The 22,507-nt window shown below is 40.0% G+C and overlaps 1 protein-coding gene across 3 annotated transcripts; it reads right to left on the reverse strand.

The window, feature by feature from the left end:
• Nucleotides 1-22,484, reverse strand: LOC138962430 (uncharacterized). Of its 3 annotated transcripts, none has more exons than XM_070334236.1 (10): nt 22,106-22,484; nt 19,230-19,377; nt 17,438-17,550; nt 16,678-16,893; nt 15,450-15,512; nt 13,115-13,264; nt 11,947-12,070; nt 10,275-10,340; nt 7,832-7,957; nt 1-2,588 (listed from the first exon to the last, which is right to left on the reverse strand). In XM_070334236.1, the coding sequence occupies exons 1-10, from the start codon at nt 22,146-22,148 to the stop codon at nt 2,576-2,578; spliced, it is 1,062 nt and encodes a 353-aa protein (XP_070190337.1). In that variant the 5' UTR covers nt 22,149-22,484; the 3' UTR covers nt 1-2,575. The 3 variants fall into 3 exon arrangements, with proteins under 3 accessions (XP_070190337.1, XP_070190336.1, XP_070190338.1); XM_070334235.1 differs by lacking the exon at nt 1-2,588 and adding an exon at nt 3,667-5,267 and having other exon boundaries at nt 22,106-22,481; XM_070334237.1 differs by lacking the exons at nt 1-2,588; nt 15,450-15,512; nt 16,678-16,893 and adding an exon at nt 3,669-5,267 and having other exon boundaries at nt 22,106-22,477.
• Between the last annotated feature and the right edge of the window lie 23 nt (nt 22,485-22,507).

Raw genomic sequence — 22,507 nt, forward strand, 5'->3', positions numbered from 1 at the left:
TAAGACATAAGATCATTTATTGTCCATACAAATTACAATTAATTACAATAGATGGAAAAGCGTGGTTCATCTGCTCTTAAAACAACCAAAACAACACATGACAACAACCTTAAAAAAAACAAAAATAAGAACAATAAAACATACGAAGTAAGAATTAAACACCCAAAGTACTCCAGACAGGCACTGAATAAACCAACAGTTTTTCTGCCCTGATCAACAGTTGAGCATAACTTTACATTCCACATGGTTTGTCAATTAACACAATACTGATGTTTAGCAGCACTGAAACAGTAGGCCCCCAGTCAGAGGCCCCAGTTGCACGATGACTAGGCCTGTTGTTAAGATCGCCATGGCCGTACTAAAAAAATCTAGAGGGACTGTATCCTATCTGTGTGCACAGCTGGTTAAAAGGAATCATATCTCCGTTAACCCAAATATCTTTCACCGTATCTAAGTGCGCTTCTATCCATTTTTTAAAATATAAGCTTTTATTTTTATAAATTACATTTATATTGTTCCACAAACATTGATCACCAAAGCGATCTTCTCTCTCATAAACCAATGCTTTATTATGGATCCATTTTAAGAGAACTTCTTTCCAAAAGTTTGATCGAATGCATTCAATACCTTGGAACAGTTTTAGTGGTGTTGTGGCTTTAAAACAAAGTAAATTTCTTCCCAATACTTGATAAAGACTTAATGGAATCGTTGTCCACGGTTCATGTTTTCGTTGTTGAAGTTTTGCTGCCCATGTGAGTAAAAAAGAAGTCTGCATATCGTGGACGTTTATCATGTTAATACCACCTTCTTCCACCACATTACACAATACATTTCGTTTAACTTTTTCAAAGGCTTTTGTATTTGAATACTTCCTTTTCCAGAGAAACCTGAACAAAATAGTATTCAACTTATCGAGAACTTTAACAGGGGCAAGAAGCGCCTGCATAACGTAAACAAATTGTGAAACTACATAAGAAGGACACAATACACAATTTGCCTCTTATACTTAAATTTCTTCTTGACCATCTGCAAATGATTTGTTCAACTTTTTCAAGTCTTTTGGACCAATTTTTCCATAAATTCAGAGGCCGGGATGTCATTTTTAAAAATAATTCCCATGATTTTAACCTGGGTATTCCATTTAATATCGCAATATTTCTCTTGACAGTTTTTACGCGATCCCAACCACATTGCTTCCGTTTTACTTTTATTTAATTTTAAGCGAGATATATTGGAGAAATCATCAATGATTTTCAAAACCGTTTCCATGTCGTTTTTATCTTGAAGTAAAACAGTTATGTCATCGGCGTACATAGCCAGTTTCAAGATACGCGATGTTTGTTCTGCAAAACCTACATCTGGTAAGGCAATTCCTTTAATATTGGGGTGACTTCGGATTTTGATTGCTAATAATTCTACAGCAAGCACGAAGGCCAAAGGTGAGAGAGGACATCCCTGACGGATTCCGGAATTCACACTTATTTCTTCCGAAATCCAACCCATATAATTTATGCAGCTCGTGGTGTTTGTCATTAAAACTTTAATCCATTTCACAAATTTTTCGCCAAAACCAAATTTTTTAAAGGACCAGACCACATAGTCTTTTGAGATGGAATCGTAGGCTCGGGCGTAGTCAAGGGCAAGTAATATACCGGGTCGATTTCTTTCATTAGCGTAATTAATGACATCATCGATTAATCTAATCAAGTTACTTGCCTTTCTTCCCTTAATAAATCCTGTCTGATCTTCTGACACGAGGTCAGAAATAACACCAGATAAGCGCTGCGATACACATTTTGCCAGCATTTTATATACTCGTTGTCATAATTCTCCAAAAAGGTGTTTAAACCTTCAACAAACACTCTATCTTTCAATAAACTGTCGTTAAATTTCCAGTATGACGGGCCTCTCTCCATATGAGTCAGACTATAGATCCCTGCGCCTTGAGTCCGAGTCTGGAGATACGCGCGCGATATAAGACTTCATATAACTAACTATATTTCATTCTAACCATTCTATGGTCGCTCTTGGCAACGGATTGAATTTCGCACTCATTTGCACGATTTAAAATGTTATCCGACACAAGTATATAATCCAATCTTCTTGCTATGAAAGGAGTTTTCCGGTACCATGTAAACTCCTTGTCGTCTCCATGTGCCAAACGCAACAAATCGTTTAATGCACATTTAGTCAACATCGTCTTAAACATTTCAACATCTGTGTTGTTGTGCTTTCCGCCGCTTATGATATCTAATTGATTATCAAGTACACAATTAAAATCTCCACAGACAATTTTTTTTCTCATAAATTCGCTCATTTAGACAGTTGGAGAGGAATTCGTAAAAAAAAACTGTTCTCATGAACTTCATTTGGACTGTAAACGTTAAAAATATATATACTTTCTTCATCTGCGTGGATATCCAATTCAAGCACTCTTTTGATTTTGCAACACATGCAACGTCATAAGGAAAGGATTTTTTCACTAAAATGACTTGCCCAAGACTATGGCTGGTAGAGGAAACGTGGAAGATGTTCCCTCCCCATTCCCTTTCCCACTGTTCAACGTCACTGTCTGTTATGTAGGTTTCCTGCAAACATACACAATCAAATCCATTCTTTTTAAAATTATGAAAAATAGTTTTGCGTTTTGTCCTGTTCCGTAAACCATGTATGTTTATCGAACAGACTGATAAAGCCGCCATGGCGAAGGTAGATTACATATTGTTGAAATCACGATTAAAATTCAGAGTCCGTGGGGCCAGCCAGGGTGGAAGAAAAAAAACCACATACGGTCAAGACACAAGGTCGAGGCGCGTGTCAACCCCACACGCTGTGCGGAGTGTTTTCGTCACGGTCTTCGCACACACTTTCTATGTCAGAGTTGTCAAGTTCAAGTTCAAGTTCAAGTTTTATTAGTCCATAACCCATGGGGGCATTTTGAACAATAAATACAATCAATACAATCATGATATATGCTAATATAGTAAATAAAAAAAATTAAATTAAAAAAACAATTATGAAAAACTGTTACAAATTCTATTAATAAAGTCCAGGGTTCGACACTAGCGGGGGCGGGGGGCGGAACGCCCCAGAGTTTTGTGTTCAGCCCCAAACATTGCCGAAGCTTGGGGCCCACTCCGCCCCAGGATAAATCTCCGACAATGACAAACCGAAAATTTTAATGCCAGAGCCAATCACTAAAAATCGCCAGTCAAAGTCGTCACTGAAATTTGCGTAACGATCAATGCCGCAGTCAAGAAAAACAACAACATTGAAATCGTCGAAGGACAATGCCGCAAGGGAAATAACTCCCAGATTGCGCTCTTTAGCGTGAGAGATAAGTATCGCCTTCAAATGCCAAACGCAAAATGTGGTGACACATCCCTGGTGTAAAAAGACATGGAAATGAAGATGAAGAACAGCGTGGAGAGAAACGAAAAAAGGAGACCGATGCAGCCAAAAGCGCGAAGCGCTGTCGTAATTTCAATGTCAAATGGTTGAAAGAATTTCCCTGGCTTCAGTACGATGAAGAAAAACAGACAATGCATTGCCGCCCGTGCAGATCTTACAGCGGAGAACCACTTGGAAAAAGTGGTGATTCTGAAGGTATATATATATACTTAACATGAATAACAGTGGGCCCCAGATTTTTGTTTTCTGCCCCAGCAATTTCCATCTCCGGGGCCAGTGTGGCCCCAGGCCAAATAAGTTAGTGTCGACCCCTGAAGTCCAAAATATTCTTTAGCAATTTCTTTTTCTTAGTAGCAAACAACTTTTTAAATTTAAGTGCATTAGGTTTTTTCCAATAGTAAGGTGGTAACAACTCAGCTCTTTCTTCTTTGAAAAAATCACAGACAAATAAATAATGGAATTCATCACCTATGTCTTGTGATACACATTTGGTGCAAGTTCTTTCTGACCTCGGGATGTTAAGATAACGTTCTTTCTGTACAGGCAAATTGTTGTTTAATGTTCTAAATTTCATCATTGAAACACATTGGCTGAGTCTGTTTTCTCACATGCAGCGTCAGTGCGTGTTATCTTCACTAAGTTTTGGTCTGCAGGGGGGGAATCCCTGAGTCTCTTGCCGGGTGTGTAAGACCTTGACCTAGGGAAGGCCAAGGTTGACTGCTGTGTGCATGGTCGGCTTTTTCGCATCTTGGCGTCTAATACTGTTGATTGGATGAGCAATGTAAGAGATGGAAGTTGTTTTGAATTCACGCTCGAGACAGTCCTCACATTTGTATTCTTTAAATACCACAATATTTAGAAAGATAATACAGTTTGAGCAAAACGGCTCGGAATGACATGAACATAACAACAACAGGTTGATAACATAGTTTGTGCAAGATAGCCCAAGGTATAAATACTACAAATTCATCAACAACAATTTGAGGGGAAAAATACGCACATAGCAAGAAGTAAATGTGTATACAAGTAGGTATAGAAAAAAGAGAGCTGATCGAGTTCATTTCCTCAGCTTTGTGTACATAAAGTATAAAACACAATGCACGTACATAAAAATGGTTCAATCAATTTTGTTGAAGTTAAACGCTTCAACTTGTAAACACCGTGCATGCCCAAGTTAAGTCAACAACGTTTATCAAAGCTTAAAATTGAGACATGAACAGATTAACATACTTTCTACAACTCGGGCAGGGACATTTCTATCTGTTTGTCTTTCCGTCTGTCTGTCTCTGTCGCTCGCTCTCTCTCTGTCTCTCTATTATGTTTCTGTCTGTCTGTCTGTCTGTCTGTCTGTCAATCTCTTTCTCTCTCTCTCTCTCTCTCTCTCTCTCTCTCTCTTTCTCTCTCTCTTGTTAAATAAAGTTCAATTCAACTCAATTCTCTCTCTCTCTCTCGATCTCTCTCTCTCTCTCTCTCTCTCTCTCTCTCTCTCTCTCTCTCTCTCTCTCTCTCTCTCTCTCTCTCTCTCTCTCTCTCTCTCTCTCTCTCCTTCGTACTTCGCACTCAACCTCTTCCCGTCGCTCCCTTCTCTCATTCACTTCACGCATGTCTCATTTGTTTTACGATCATCAGCACATCAAGAAACATGCTTGTGGTGTTGACTTCTACTTCCTCGGCTACTTCCACAACACTGTTTACTGCCGAGGTCACCATTCTGATCTCAAGATGCTTCCAAAAAGTACATTGACGACGGGTCCACTTTCTTTTGAATCGTTTCTTTTGAGGCATTGGTGGTCCTGCTTGCTGTCACTTTCCTTGCCGTTCTCTTTTTCTTTTCTCTCGCAGAGTTCTCTCTACATCTGTTGCCCAACGACCAAGCAGTAAGTTAAATATACGTACAGTCAGTACTTGTGTCTTGTTTGTTTTTTTAAATAGGACGACAAAGAAGTTGGAGAAGAAGAAGAAGAAGAAGAAGAACAACCACAACGACGACGTCAACATCAACTACTACAAGAACAACGCCAACAACAACAATTACGCTGACAAAGATAATTATCAAATACAACAACAATTAAGAAAGAAGAACACAAAATGGGGAAGATGCAGAGTAGAAAAATAAAAAATAGCTGATCATCATTCAATACGAATGAGGACATATAACATCGGCACACGAGCTCCAGGCGAAGTCCATTAAGTAAAGTGAATGTTATTTGCTCTCTTAATATCAACATCTACGATCCAACCAATGAGCGACTCCAAAAAAAAACCAAGAAAAAAAATCTTGCATAAATATTGACCGAAATGGTCAGGGTAGCTAGAATGAAAAATAAAAGGAAGTCTGAAAGAAGAAAAAAAGATGAACATTTTTAAAGCTAGAAAACTGTTGTTAACGACTAACTGAATAACTCACTGACTGACTGATTAACTGGCTATAACTAGCTAACTATAATGCCTACGCAATACACATAATCATGATCTACGCTTTCAGAGAAATTTGTCATTCATGTTCGGTTAATGATAAACGAAACCGACACATGAAGTGCTACGAGCTTTGAAAATAACACAAAAATAACAGAATTTTGAGAACATCCTAGGATTGACGTTAGCTTTGGCGTCGATTAATATGTGGGTTTTTTTTTACACTTTAATTTGTTTGTAAACCTAAGAAAGGCACAAGAGAAACACAGCGACAGTTATCTTATTTTCGATCACTGTCAGTGCACATAAGATATTGCGTACCGCACGCGTAAAAATAACATAGACCTTCAAAAATGTATCACCCAAGTCCATTCACTGTTCTTTCAATAGACCATGCTGCGTTCATTGACAAAAAGACAACAAAACGTCTGAAGAGCTCGTTTTAAGTAAAAGGGTAAGAAAAAGACAAGCAGATGGTATAAAAGTGCAAGTAGAAAATATGCACAATTGCACATGTATACCTTCAGATAGATAACAACCACAGATGTTGTGGTAACGTCACCTTCAGATGTATCATCCCCATCGACAAAAGTACGGTAATTACTCTCTGCATGCACAAAATCACAAACCAGTCACTCCGGGCAGAAAGAAACACGTCTGAAACGCATCAACTGTGCTAAAGGAAAAAGCACGGCATGAACAAAAACTTGGGCAAGTACATGCAAGTTACTTTCAGTTTCTGGATTAGTCATCGAAGTTTGCATGCTACGTTAATCAAGCTCTGTGTGGGTCTTACCCGTATCTGTATTACGTACAAAAACAGATTGTCTCCTTTTCTTTGATATTTGCTCGTAATTCCGAGTCTATCAACTACCATATCCAAAAGAAAAGGATAACAAATAACAAAACTGTGAAAAACAACTAATAACTCCTGTACGGGTTAATACAAGCATTGCTAAACATAAAACAACAAACAAGAAAGAAATCTCAACAATGAAAACTTCAAGAAAGAACTACATAAATGTTTCAAACAACAAATTCAAGATTAAACTAAACACTTTTTAAAAAAAAAGCTGTCACAATGAAAAACAAGTCGCGTAAGGCGAAATTACTACATTTAGTCAAGCTGTCGAACACACGGAATGAAACTGAACGCACTGTATTTTTTCACCAAGACAGTACAGCTTCATCAATCCCCGCGTGAAGGAAATCGCTCACCTTCCACGTGCAAAACGTAGTGATATTGACACGCCAGATTAGCGCGGTGGCGTATTGTGCTAAGCAGGAAAGCGCGCTTTTCTGTATTCTTGTTAACTTTCTGAGCTTGTTTTGAATACAACCTATCATATCTATATGTTTTTGGAATCAGGAAATGATAAGGAATAAGATCAAAACATTTTTTGAATCGATTTCTTAAATTTTAATCGTAAGACTAATTAATCTATTTTCGTTAATTGTGATCACATTTTAAGAGTAAACATGACATATGTATATATTTTTAGATTCAGAATGTGATGAAGAATACGATGCAATCAATTTTAAATCTGTTTGCGAAAAATCGATTTTAATGACAACTTTAATGAGCAAACTCATTAATTAAATGTTAAACCTCCAAGCTGAAATGCAATACCAAAGTCCGGGCTTCGTCGAAGATTACTTGACCAAAATTTCAACCAATTTGGTTGAAAAATGAGAGCGTGACAGTGCCGCCTCAACTTTCACGAAAAGCCGGATATGACGTCATCAAAGACATTTATGGAAAAAAAAGGAAAAAAAAGTCTGGAGATACCATACTCAGGATCTCTCATGTCAAGTTTCATGAAGATCGGTCCAGTAGTTTTCTCTGAATCGCTCTACACACACACACACAGACACACACACATACACCACGACCCTCGTCTCGATTCCCCCCTCTACGTTAAAACATTTAGTCAAAACTTGACTAAATGTAAAAACACCACTGCATAAACATAAACAGAAGAAGCATTGTCTATAAATGATTTACTTCTTGTCTTCAATAACGGGAATGGTCTGTATCAAGGGAGTGGCGGGTTTCCATGCTTCCAGTCGTCTCACTTCGTCTATTTCTTTTTGTACCTGTCGCCCCTTCTCTTTCTGTACATAGGGTTCTCTGGAAGACGAACACAAATAGATCACATGAACTGCAGATCCTCTTATAATAAACAAAAAATCAGATTTTTTAAGAACGAATTCAATATTTAACCAAACACCAGGATTGCTAATAAATAACAATCGAACAAGAAACTGAAACACAAATCTTCTCTGCGTGGGCTTCTGCAATTTTAATTGTACTCATGTACTGTCAGGTCATGCACATAGTGAATCAACAAAAAGCGTCCCTCCGTCCAAAATGTTCTTCTGAACAGCATTAATACATTATTATAAAACTCAAATTCTTTTACAATCGCTACTATAAATCTTGATAACAAAATCTGTTCCGCTGTACATATGTTCTTCTGAACAGCATTAATACATTATTATAAAACTCAAATTCTTTTACAATCGCTACTATAAATCTTGATAACAAAATCTGTTCCGCTGTACTAAGTTTACTTTGGTTAAGTACACAGAGCAGTGTGCAAGAGTTTCCATTACTGACGGGACTGTGTCATCGCACAAGACGGGCCTCCATTACAGGTACGCTTACCCTCGCATTGTAAATCAAAAAACAAGTCGCGTAAGGCGAAATTACTACATTTATTCAAGCTGTGGAACTCACAGAATGAAACTGAACGCACTTGTGCAAAACGGAGTGAAACTGACGAGCCTGTTCAGCGCGGTAGTTGTTTCGCTGTGCTGCATAGCACTTTCTTTTCTTTCTTTCTTTATTTGGTGTTTAACGTCGTTTTCAACCACGAAGGTTATATCGCGACGGGGAAAGGGGGGAGATGGGATAGAGCCACTTGTCAATTGTTTCTTGTTCACAAAAGCACTAATCAAAAATTTGCTCCAGGGGCTTGCAACGTAGTACAACATATTACCTTACTGGGAGAATGCAAGTTTCCAGTACAAAGGACTTAACATTTCTTACATACTGCTTGACTAAAATCTTTACAAAAATTGACTATATTCTATACAAGAAACACTTAACAAGGGTAAAAGGAAAAACAGAATCCGTTAGTCGCCTCTTACGACATGCTGGGGAGCATCGGGTAAATTCTTCCCTCTAACCCGCGGGGGGTGTACCTCTCTTCGTTTTAACTTTCTGAGCGTGTTTTTAATCCAAACATATCATATCTCTATGTTTTTGGAATCAGGAACCGACAAGGAATAAGATGAAATTGTTTTTAAATCGATTTCGGAAATTTAATTTTGATCATAATTTTTATATTTTTAATTTTCAGAGCTTTTTTTTTTTAATCCAAATATAACATATTTATATGTTTTTGGAATCAGAAAATGATGAAGAATAAGATGAACGTAAATGTGGATCGTTTTATAAAAAAAAACATGTTAATTACAATTTTCAGATTTTTAATGACCAAAGTCATTAATTAATTTTTAAGCCACCAAGCTGAAATGCAATACCGAAGTCCGGCCTTCGTCGAAGATTGCTTTATAAAAATTTCAATCAATTTGATTGAAAAATGAGGGTGTGACAGTGCCGCATCAACTTTTACAAAAAGCCGGATATGACGTCATCAAAAGTATTTATCGAAAAAAAGAAAAAAACATCAAGGGATATCATTCCCAGAAACTCTCATGTAAAATTTCATAAAGATCGGTCCAGTAGTTTGGTTTGAATCGCTCTACACACACACACACACACACACACACACACACACACACACACACACACACACACACACACACACACACACACACACACACACATAGCCTACACCATGACCCTCGTCTCGATTCCCCCTCTATGTTAAAACATTTAGTCAAAACTTGACTAGCTAAATGTAACAAGAAAGGTAAGTTGTTGGAACGTTGTTATCGACAAAATTACGTTACACTCACAAATATGTCGACCCAACGGTCTTTTAAGTGAACAAACAAACAAATATCACACAAAACTTATCTTCATGAAATTCAGTTTTCGACCACTCGCCAGGAAGCCGAGCGAATGATTCATATTTGTGAGTGTAACGTAATTTTGTCCATAACAACGTTCCAACCTTTCTTGGTTTTTTTATTCTGAATTTTGGAACGTTGGCAGTCTCTTTGTTTTTGGATTTTATCCACGCATTGTAAGTTGTTGAAACCAAGGAACTGCTCAGACATCAAAGATAAAAATAAAAAAATATTTAAACGGGCTGTGACCGAGAGTACCAGCTCACAGAATCATTTCTTCAATCTAAGGTCAAGCTGACGAGACATCTCCAAACAAAGGACCCCTTCTGTTGTCTCTAAACTCTATTGAAGTATCTCTGTTCTGAACAAAAAAACAACTGTCCATGGACGGTTTGGCTGGTTCTTACCTGGATTTTTCGAAGAGCGGCATAAGAGGTATAAAGGTGTCAGGAGTGTGCATTGAGCGTGCAGGGCTGTAACGTGACAAACCACACACACAGGTAACAGGCAACACTTGGTGAGAAATGTGCAGGCAAATAACATGCAATGTTAGTTGGTGTTTGATAGCGGCATGACTCTCGATTTAAAATCTGTTGAAGAATAAAGCTCTTACAGAAATAGCGGGGATCATGGGGCGAAATGTCCCAGAAAAAAATAGGGCGAAGTCGGGGTGAAAATGGGGCGATCATGAGGCGAAACGTCACCAGAAAAATGGGGCCAAAGTCGGGGCGAAACGGGGCAAAGCGACTTCGGGCGAAATTTGGGTATGGGACGAAAAGGAAATGGGACGAAAGCGATTGATAACCTCTGGAGAGCTATAAGGTTTGTACATTTTGCCGGGACCACGATGCAGATCTCTACATTTTGTTTGAAGGGCGGTTGCATTGTAGTAAACCTTAATGGCCTACAAAGTTCTGTCCTCGTGTCATCAAACAAAATACCGACAAATACATGTAATGAACAATAAGAACTCAAATCAACAGTGGGTTTTCATGATCGTGGACAAAAATTAACAAAGGCAATTAGTACTCATATCATGTCTTTTTTTCTCTTATTTTCCTTGTCTTTATTTTCTTTTTCGATGATTTTTTTTTCTATCAATATGGTTATGTATTTTAAAAACAAAGACCGACGTTTTACTGTTTAACTGAATCTCATTTTGTTCTTCTGTGGGTGGCTTAGTGTTGTTTAAGTGTAATTTCTGCACATCTCTTTTGATTCTGTGTGTGTACATTTTTGCTTGCATCCTAAAATCAAAGTGAATTCAGATTAGGTGCCTTATCAAATCCATTATCATGCAAACATGTCTTGTTAAACGACAGTTAGAACATGTCAAGTTGGAATTCGTGCAAATGATTTAAATCCCTAAATCATATTCAAATGACACACAATCACAGACGTCCTCTCTCTCTCTCTCTCTCTCTCTCTCTCTCTCTCTCTCTCTCTCTCTCTTTAAATCACTAAATCATATTCAAATGACACACTATCATAGACGTCACAATCACAGACGTCCTCTCTCTGTGTCTGTCTGTCTGTCTGTCTGTCTGTCTCTCTCTCTCTCTCTCTCTCTCTCTCTCTCTCTCTCTCTCTCTCTCTCTCTCTCTCTCTCTCTCTCTCTCTATCTCCCTATCTCTCTCTCTCTCCCTCTCTCTCAATCGTTTAATCTCTTGTTCCTGAACATGCAACAATTATGCTCTCTTTTCTCTCTCTCTGCCTCTTTCTCTGTCTCTCTCCTTCTCTCTCTCTCTCTCTCTCTCTCTCTCTCTCTCTCTCTCTCTCTCTCTCTCTCTCTCTCTCTCTCTCTCTCTCCCTCTCTCTCTCTCTCTCTGCCTCTCTCTCTCACACACACACACACACACACACACACACACACACACACACACACACACATACACACACACACACACAAAACCCACCGACCCATGCCCCTACCCTACCATTTCCCCACCCATCCAAAGAACCCCACTCCCCAAAAGACACACACACACACACACACACACACACACACACACACACACACACCGTGCTTCCTACCCAGCAAGTCAGACAGCAAACCCACCGCACTACAAGAATCCTTACCCATATCTGGTGAGGGGGCGGGTACAGCCCAGCTTGTGAAAGCTGGGAGAGTACTCAGCGGCCTGGTAACTCTTGTCGCCTGGGGATGCCTCAGTCATCTCGTTGCGCTTGTCAATCATGTTCTCTGTAACACAAAGCAAAGGGTCACAGAGAGTGCCTTGGGAGCATCCTCATATTCCACAGGGGCGGATCAAGGGGTAATGGAGAGAGCGGTGGGGGGGGGGGGGGGTGTACACGCAAGTACAAGACCAAGTACACACGAAACAAATCCTCTAACTCCATGTCAGAGTTCGGTGGGTTATAGGAAGATGAGTATACAAAGCATGCATCCCCCGAAATCAGAGTATGGCTGTGTACTTGAAATGGCCATACACGTTTGTTAAGGTCACGTTAAAACCTAGTCGTTGCAAACGACAGAAATTTGAACGTGGGAAGTTTCAGCGCATGAACGCGGAAGACGAAGAACATTATACGTTAATTGGATCTGTGATCCAAACATGGCTTTTGGTCAATCGAGATGGAAGTTTATTCCACAAGCCCGTAGGGCGAGTGGAATAAACTGCCATCGAGATTGACCAAAAGGCATGTTTGGATCACAGATCCAATTAACATATATATCTCGACATTCACTGGTCTTAGGGTTTTTGTTTTCAAAGAAGAAAGAAACTTGCTTGAACACGGACCACTTCTCCGAGCAAAATCAACAAACCTAATCACTCGCATTCCACCTCAAGGTCTCGGCCAACCAAGACTATGGCATACTCGTAGCAAAGCCGCCGAATGGTACCGTAAACCAAGAATAGTGACGTAAGAGAATAGAATGTCGTCTTTTGATTTGGAACGTGACGTGTTTCAGAACTTCTTCTGGACAACTCGGATGGTCTTCTGCGTAGTGGTTGGCACGAGATTCTTTTTCTTCTTCGACAGTTCATCCTCCGATACTGTAGCAAAACGTTTCATCTTTTTTTCACTTTCGAGCATGCGGACGACTGAACTTGACCGCTAAAAAGTAGTCCTTTCGGAATCATTACGCCGAGTCTGAACATGAGGTCTGAACATTGTTTTTAGGCAGGATCTAGGTGAAAGCGAGGCTGTTCTTATCTCTGTGTACAGTCGAGAGAGAGAGAAATACATGTCGAGACATAGCAACTTAAATTATTGATCTCACCAGGTCGTCCCTTGCCTAGCAGCATGGAGTGAGTGAGCTCGCTCTCTGACGTGGACGTGGCCTTGTGCTCTCCGTTAAACGTACAGCGCAGCCCCACCTTGGTCAGGCCTGGGTCCAGCAGCCACTCCTTGTCACTGCGTTTGTATGTCCCTGCAAATAGCATGGATAATGATTCTATGATTGTTGTCCCTGGGTTTAACCCTCTCCGGGTGCCACTGTTTCACTACTACCACTTCAGAGAGTGTTACAGCGGAACCCCCTTTTAAGACCTCTATAACTTGTTGCGTTTGGGTGTAACCCTCTCCGGGTGGCACGTTTTTTCTTCTGTTGCTTGAGAGTGGAACCCTTTTTTTTAAACCTTCAACACTTTGAGAAACGTAGATCTTAAAAGGTACAGTCTTAAAATGAGGTAACTTAATTTACAGGTGTTATAAACAGAACATCTGAAAAAATAGGGTCCGAAGAGGGTGGAGAGCTAAAAGCGGGGGTGGAGGATGGTGGTCTTACAAGGCGGATTCCACCGCACGTAACACGAACGCGTACACTTTGATGATACCGGCACGGTTGGCCTAGTGGTAAGGCGTCCGCCCCGTGATCGGGAGGTCGTGGGTTCAAAATTGGCAATCTATAGTGGCTGCTCCGCCTGGCGTCTGGCATTATGGGGTTAGTGCTAGGACTGGTTGGTCCGGTGTCAGAATAATGTGACTGGGTGAGACATGAAGCCTGTGCTGCGACTTCTGTCTTGTGTGTGGCGCACGTTATATGTCAAAGCAGCACCGCCCTGATATGGCCCTTCGTGGTCGGCTGGGCGTTAAGCAAACAAACAAATCACGTTGATACATTAGCTAACTTGCGCAACGCATCAAATACACAATATAATTATGTTATTCCATGACTCTTGCCAATCGAAGTTGACTAGCTCACTTCTCTCATTCTAGAGATATACCCCTATTCTTTTTCTGGTGCCTTTGAGCGAAGAACATTGTTAGAAAGTGTCCTGACAAGAACGCATAGACCTTGCATAGAATATCTACGTTTACAGTGATAATCAAGTTGATTTAAAATGTCAGGCCTTCGTCGAATGACACTAATATACTACATATATGCGCAAAGTGCATGCAGTTTCTGACCAACCTAAAAATCCGCATTCTTTACTACCCATCTCACATTTTGCAACTCAATGTTATGGCTGAACGTGTAGGTGAAGAACAATCAAAACAAGTTCGTTAGTTCCGATGTCCATGCCTAATTTAACTCTAAAAGACAACCTGAAATAAAGCATAGGCCTACTGAATACCACCAGCTCTGAAATAAGAGCATGCACACCCATCTCACCAATCCAGAAGAACAACAAATATTGTTTGTTTGTTTGCTTAACGCCCAGCCGACCACGAAGGGCCATATCAGGGCGGTGCTGCTTTGACATTATAACGTGCGCCACACACAAGACAGAAGTCGCAGCACAGGCTTCATGTCTCACCCAGTCACATTATTCTGACACCGGACCAACCAGTCCTAGCACTAACCCCATAATGCCAGACGCCAGGCGGAGCAGCCACTAGATTGCCAATTTTAAAGTCTTAGGTATGACCCGGCCGGGGTTCGAACCCACGACCTCCCGATCACGGGGCAGACACCTTACCACTAGGCCAACCGTGCCGGTAGAACATCAAATGCGTGCATGAACATATATACAACTCTGAAGGGAATACAAGGAACTGTTCAATATCAACAGGCGCCAATGCAAAAACAAAATACAAGAGAGAACAAGAACAAGAATCTAATCCCCCATATAGCATAAAAATAGTGGTCCCTATAATATCAGAACCCTCGGATGAGAGAACACCTCCCAATAAAGGATACTTGATGCTGTCTCTTAATTGGAATATAATAATTAATGGAATGAAAGAATCCCTCACACGACAGGCCACCTTCAATGTAGGGACATTTTTGACTCGTCCCAATGGTGCCTCCCCCCCCCCCCCCCCCCCCCCCCCCCCCCTTTTCCATCTTGAAAGAAAATGACAAACGTCTTTATAAAGAACTTTTTTTTTAAATAATGATGTCCAGTGTCGTTATTGAACGCAACCACAATATTAGGTTTTATTTTATACTGACATTATAATTAAGGATTAACTCATTATTTCACATCTCGATTTCCTTACTGAGATTGGTCACTGAAACGGAATAGACGATACAAAATAATTGTAAGCAGAAGATGCAACAACAGTTACTTGATAGGAAGTATAAATAAACTCTTGCAACAGAAAGTAAAGAAAATACATAAATTATTATGCAAAACAAGACAACTAGTACTGAAACTGTAATGTCTTACATATCCCCTTCCTCTTGCCTCGATCGCCCAAGAAACATTTCTGCAGGTATTCTTCTATACTCTCTGTAGAGAATTGACATTATATGGTCAGTATTATAAACAGCAGTAATGAAGACAGAGGCACATGCACGAGTGTTACATTTGAATATATGATTTGTTTGTGTATATCTGCGCGTCTCTGTTTGTGTGTGTCTGTCTGCCTCTCTGTCTGTCTCTCTCTCTCAGTGGGTATTTGTGTCCGTCTGTCTGTCTTGTTGTCTCTCTCTGTGTCTATCTCTCTGTGTCTATCTGTCTGTCTGTCTGTCTGTCTTTTTGTCTCCCTCTGTGTCTATCTCTCTGTGTCTATCTCTCTGTGTCTATCTGTCAGTCTGTCTGTCTGTCTCTTTCTCTCTCTCTCTCTCTCTCTCTCTCTCTCTCTCTCTCTCTCTCTCTCTCTCTCTCTCTCTCTCTCTCTCTCTCTCTTTCTTTTTGGTCTCTGTGTGTATACAAAATATATAAGATAAGAGTAGTCCCTCTCTGGGCGAGGGCTGGTTGAAAAGAAGCTCGTTTGTATTGCTTAAGCCACAACCCTCGTAAAATAAATTTGATTTGATTTGATTTGAACTCTCTCTCTCTCTCTCTCTCTCTCTCTCTCTCTCTCTCTCTCTCTCTCTCTCTCTCTCTCTCTCTCTCTCTCTCTCTCTCTCTCTCTCTCTCTCTCTCTCTCTCTCTCTCTCTCTCCTTCCCTATCATATATACATGCAAATAAATATAAAACACCAGAACTAAGAAGAAGTAGCATTTGTAATAACATCAGGAAGCCATGCAGTCAACAGAAAAAAGAGCACAGGAAATGAGCAGAGACAAAGCTGTAAACAATTCACTGGTATGATTAACTTTCAGTCACTGCAATATGTTTCAGATACCACTTCTCCAAGAACATTCTTTTCTTTGTCAGTGCTCATACTTTTGTCATCAAAACAGACAGTATGAGTTTTTTCTGAAGTTCAAGTCAGTTTATGCAAGTTTGCATGCAATATATAGTCATTACACAGGTCCTTGATGAAAGAGACAATTAGATAATTCAAGACATTCAAAATGAAGAACTACAGACATAAACAGATGATCAGCAGACAGCAAGAATCTATATAGTGTTTCATGCCAAAATCTGAAGAAGAGTGCCGATTAAGATACTCATGACCCATGCAATAGAAACTGCATGCAAAAAGCAAGGTAAAAATGATATGACCTTCAGGCCATTCATATGGTGGTTTACACTGATGACTGGCCTCTGAGACTCGCTGTTGAAATGTTACATTCTTTGAAGCAGCAGGCTCTTCAAATGAAAATTCACAATTGTTGTATGCGACACTGTTAGTCCCATCAGAGTTGTTGTTGTCATTATCGTTGTTGTTGTTGTTGTCATCAAGATCCGGGAATACAGTATCACTAAGAACACACATAGCTAGGCAAAACAACAGCACAAAAGCACAAAACACAAATAAAACATACAACATGCCCAAAAAGCACAGATTAGTACATTGTTCAAATACTGTTACACCAAAGATTTGTTCTCTCACACATCCGTTCAGTATTTCATCTGCTCTTCATCTAGTCAAAACAAACATAACAACATTCATCTATATTTGTTTTTCTATTTGTCAAATTCTTCAGTTCTTGCACACATTACTTTATCGTCAAACAACCCATAAACGTGTCCACTGTGCATTGCATTGCTCACCTATGTCGCTCTTTCAATCACGCGTGCACTCATTTTCACAAGAAAGCATCCCAAATGTTAAGCGCTTAAACAAATATTCATCTGATGCAATTCAGTATCTACACACAAACAAATTTCTTCGCATAAAAACAAGCACAACCCCACTACAAAAGCACAAACCAGAAAAAATGAAAAACTACATGTACAGCAAATAAATTAGTCACGTGTTACACACATACACACTCACGCACACAGGGAAAAAAACAGAAAAGAAGAATTGTGTACTCACAGGGGTATGGTCTCATACTACGCCAGTTATTGGGCCATATTTCAGCTGCAGGGTACTCTGGATTTTCTGGGTCAGGAATGTAGCGTAGTCTTGAAGACCAGTCTGGACCAGACCTGTAAAATTATTCAAAATCCCTGATAAGTTTTGTGTGGTTTGATTCACCAAACAATGGAATCGGAAAATATTCACAAATATTCGTTGATGACTCTGTCCACATAACCAGGAAGACACACAGATGCACAGACAAACACTTATGTTATGAAACATTACTCTTAACAAGAACAACAACAAGAAACAAAGAAACACAAGGGTGCATTGCAAAAAGGATGGAAATATATAGTCTCATAGCCCTTTAGTATTGCTAAAAAAAACATGCAATTAAAGCAAACTCAAGCCGCGCCCCGGCAATCAACACAAGTCACTATGACCAGTACCTCACTTAATTGCACTTAATTCACAACTCCCAAGCTGACAGGAATTAAGAAAACAACCTGTCATGAGCTACTGACACATGCAAGTGAATGTAGTCCTGTAAGTTTTCAAAACATGCCTCTGTTTAGCAACAGCTCAAATGATTGCTGATTGTCTTTGAAAGGATTGACAGAGAAAAAAGACCCAGTGTACAAGCTCAAGCAGTGTTACAGTCATTGGGTATGAAGAGTCATTTAAAGTGAGCATGAGAATACTTAAAGATACCTTAAGTTTCTTATCCTGAAAAAGATTGTGCAAACCATCAAAGTTCACCCAGGCTGTTATACATATATATTCTGGAAATACATTCCAACTGAACTGAACTAATATTGTTCACTTCAGCTTTGTGAAGTGAGAAAAAACAAGAAGAGCAAACGCTCGATCGAGTCACTTTCGCAGTTCTGAATATTATATGAGGCATCAGATGGACAGGAAGAAATTGCTATTCACAACACAATGAGTCACGTTCACATAAAATTTGAGCCCGGTCACTTTTATAGTTTCCGAGAAAAGCCCAACGTTAAGTTGTGTGTTGCCGAACAGAAAAGGCTAGTTATCTCCCTTGTTTTTCTGATAACGTTCGTAAAAGGCTACAGATGTAAATACTTTGATGTAAAGAATAATCCTACAAAGTTTCAATCACATCCGATGAACTTTGTCAAAGATATAAAATGTCTAATTTTTCCTTTGACGCTGACCTGTGACCTTGAAAAAGGTCAAAGGTCAACGAAACCATCGTTAAAGTGTAGAGGTCATTGGAGGTCACGACTAAACAAAATATGAGCCCGATCGCTTTGATAGTTTCCGAGAAAAGTCCAACGTTAAGGTGGTGTTTACGGACGGCCGGCCGGCCGGCCGGACGGTCGGCCGGCCGGACAGACTAACACTGACCGATTACATAGAGTCACTTTTTCTCAAGTGACTCAAAAATAAGTTTCCTTTCTTATCATGTAAAACTGTACACATCATTAAAGATTCATGCAGGCTTTTAGATATCATAAAACCACATTCAACTCAAAATCATATTGTAAATCAACAGTCTGATTGCTTACTGTATAATGAGAGAATTGCATGTCTACTAAATTAATGTTCATGATTTTTATCAGTGACCACACACTTTCAATATAATGCCACTCAATTTCATTGATTTTTTTCCCCCTGCTGAAAAAAACAAACTAAACATACAAACAAACAAAAATAAACCTCCTTTCATACAAAAAAATGATAAGAACTTATGGTTGATACATCAATTATCATGGGAACATATAAAAGGGGGTACCTTTAGCAAGCAGAGCAAGTATTTACAGTACAGTGTACTCACTCAGTGACCTCCGGCTCAATGTACTGGCCGTGTGGCACCCATTCCATGTTTGTGCCATAGTTGTGTGGAATGAACAGGCGCCCTTGTGCCTTGTACATCGGTACACTTGGTAGGTTGTGAACTTGGGGGTAGTGGCGGCGTTCACGCTCTGTGGTGATATGAAGAATATTTTCACAAATAAAAGAATATGATTTGTCAGTGTCAGTTGAATGTGTACATGTGTGTATGCTCGTGTGTATTCTGATTTCTTGGCAAGTTAACCTTTGCCGTGCTTCCTGGGTTCACCTGTACCCAGAGACACACTAAAATCATTGTAACTCTGGAACCATTAAAGGTATCGTTTTGAAATTTTAAGTATCTCTCACACACCTAATTTGCTCTCTGTCTGCAAATTTTTAGTGTGTACATGACAAAACATCAGAATTAATTGATTATGATAATTTACATAAACACTACCGATGGCGCGGGTTCACACATACCCATACTTTTAAAGAGTAGTAGTGATTGTAACTATCCCTCTGCCGACGGCGCGGGTTCTGCTACACCCATAATTACCAAAGCGGCGGAACAGTGTCTGTCTGCCTGTTTGTCTCCAAGAGACTGTCTGTCTCTCTGTTTGTCTGTCTGTATGTCTGTTGTCAGTTGCTCTGTCTGTCTGTCTATCCGTCTCTCTGACTGTCTGTCTATCTGACTGTCTGTCTCTGTCTCTCTCTGTCTCTCTCTCTTTCTTAGTCTCTCTCTCTGTCTCTCTCTCTCTGTCTCTCTCTCTTAGTCTCTCTCTCTCTTAGTCTCTCTCTCTCTCTTTCTTAGTCTCTCTCTCTCTCTTTCTTAGTCTCTCGCTCTCTCTCTTTCTTAGTCTCTCTCTCTCTTTCTTAGTCTCTCTCTCTCTTTCTTAGTCTCTTTCTCTCTTTCTTAGTCTCTCTCTCTCTCTCTTAGTCTCTCTCTCTCTCTTTCTTAGTCTCTCTCTCTTAGTCTCTCTCTCTTTCTTAGTCTCTCTTTCTCTCTCTCTTTCTTAGTCTCACTCTCTCTCTTTCTTAGTCTCTCTCTCTCTTTTTTAGTCTCTCTCTCTCTCTTTCTTAGTCTCTCTCTCTCTTTCTTAGTCTCTCTCTCTCTTTCTTAGTCTCTCTCTCTCTCTCTCTTTCTTAGTCTCTCTCTCTCTTTCTTTAAGTCTCTCTCTCTCTCTTTCTTAGTCTCTCTCTCTCTCTCTTTCTTAGTCTCTCTCTCTCTCTCTCTCTCTTTCTTAGTTTCTCTCTCTCTCTTTCTTAGTCTCTCTCTCTTTCTTAGTCTCTCTCTCTCTCTCTTTCTTAGTCTCTCTCTCTCTTTCTTAGTCTCTCTCTCTCTCTCTTTCTTAGTCTCTCTCTCTCTTTCTTAGTCTCTCTCTCTCTCTCTTTGTCTCTCTCTCTCTTTCTTAGTCTCTCTCCCTCTTTTAGTCTCTCTCTCTTTCTTAGTCTCTCTTTCTCTCCCTTAGTCTCTCTCTCTCTCTTTCTTAGTCTCTCTCTCTCTTTTTTAGTCTCTCTCTCTCTTTCTTAGTCTCTCTCTCTCTCTCTTTCTTAGTCTCTCTCTCTGAGGCTCTCTCTCTTAGTCTCTCTCTCTCTCTTTCTTAGTCTCTCTCTCTCTTAGTCTCTCTCTCTTTCTTAGTCTCTCTTTCTCTCTCTTAGTCTCTCTCTCTCTTTCTTAGTCTCTCTCTCTCTTTTTTAGTCTCTCTCTCTCTCTTTCTTAGTCTCTCTCTTTCTTAGTCTCTCTCTCTCTTTCTTAGTCTCTCTCTCTCTTTCTTAGTCTCTCTCTCTCTTTCTTTGTCTCTCTCTCTCTCTCTTTCTTAGTATCTCTCTCTTTCTTAGTCTCCCTCTCTCTCTTTCTTAGTCTCTCTTTCTCTTTCTTAGTCTCTCTCTCTCTTTCTTAGTCTCTCTCTCTCTTGCTTAGTCTCTCTCTCTCTCTTTCTTAGTCTCTCTTTCTCTTTCTTAGTCTCTCTCTCTCTTTCTTAGTCTCTCTCTCTTTCTTAGTCTCTCTCTCTCTTTATTTGTCTCTCTCTCTCTCTTTATTTGTCTCTCTCTCTATCTTTCTTAGTCTCTCTCTCTCTTTCTTAGTATCTCTCTCTCTCTTTCTTAGTCTCTCTCTCTCTCTCTTTCTTAGTCTCTCTCTCTTTCTTAGTCTCTCTCTCTCTTTCTTAGTCTCTCTCTCTTTCTTAGTCTCTCTCTCTCTCTCTTTCTTATTCTCTCTCTCTTTCTTAGTCTCTCTCTCTCTCTTTCTTAGTCTCCCTCTCTCTCTTTCTTAGTCTCTCTCTCTCTCTTTCTTAGTCTCTCACTCTCTTTCTTAGACTCTCTCTCTCTCTTTCTTAGTCTCTCTCTCTCTTTCTCAGTCTCTCTCTCTCTTTCTTAGTCTCTCTCTCTCTCTCTTTCTTAGTCTCTCTCTCTCTCTCTCTCTCTTTCTTAGTCTCTCAGTCTCTCTCAGTCTCTCCCTCCCCCTCTCCCTCCCCCTCTCCCTCCCCTGCAAGAGGTCGGTGAAGGGAGAAACTCGATGCAACCACTGAAGTAGCGCTGTGGGTTTCTCTGAACCCACCCCGTCGTTAGAGAAATAAACGATAAAAACCCTCTTTCAAATGTATGGGTTCAGACAAACCCGCATCGTCGTTAGAGGAATAAACGGTAAAAACCCTCTTTCAAATGTATGGGTTCAGACAAACCCGCATCGTCGGGAGTGTGTAGTCAAAAGCGGCATCCGGCAAAGGTTAATCAGTAAGTTCTTCCATGATCAAACTCAGATTGTACTTTACCAGTGAACACAGTCAATCAGAAAAGGCAAACAAAGTGAACACAAAGTTTACACAACTCCATTCGTTCAGTTAAAAAGTTTTCTGCCTGGCCAAAGAGTACACAAACCTTTCTTGCCGACTTTCCCGACTTCTGTAGTAATGTGAAGCATGGTTTCCTTAAAACAAACAGCCACCTTTTCCTCAGATCAATATACAAAGGGACAAAAGAACCGTAACAAATGGTAGACTCGCTAGCACTTCTATCGACACAGTGTAACCGCTTCGCGCGCGGCCATATTGCCCATGTGACCACGCTGTTGCTAAGGCCCCAGCAGACGAGGGTTAGCTTTAGTCCGAATGAGAATATTGAAGACTGCGGAACACAGGCTGTCCAAGAATATGATTTACGTTTTTTGTGCCATCTCAAATGTAGTTTTCCTTAGAATAATGTCGAATTTTCTGTGCTTTTCTCTCTTGGGCCGCACTGATGATTTAACGAGTGTTCTGCAATCGATGGTCCCGCTCGCAG

Source organism: Littorina saxatilis, linkage group LG3, assembly GCF_037325665.1.
Source record: "Littorina saxatilis isolate snail1 linkage group LG3, US_GU_Lsax_2.0, whole genome shotgun sequence".
NCBI classification, from domain to species: domain Eukaryota; kingdom Metazoa; phylum Mollusca; class Gastropoda; order Littorinimorpha; family Littorinidae; genus Littorina; species Littorina saxatilis.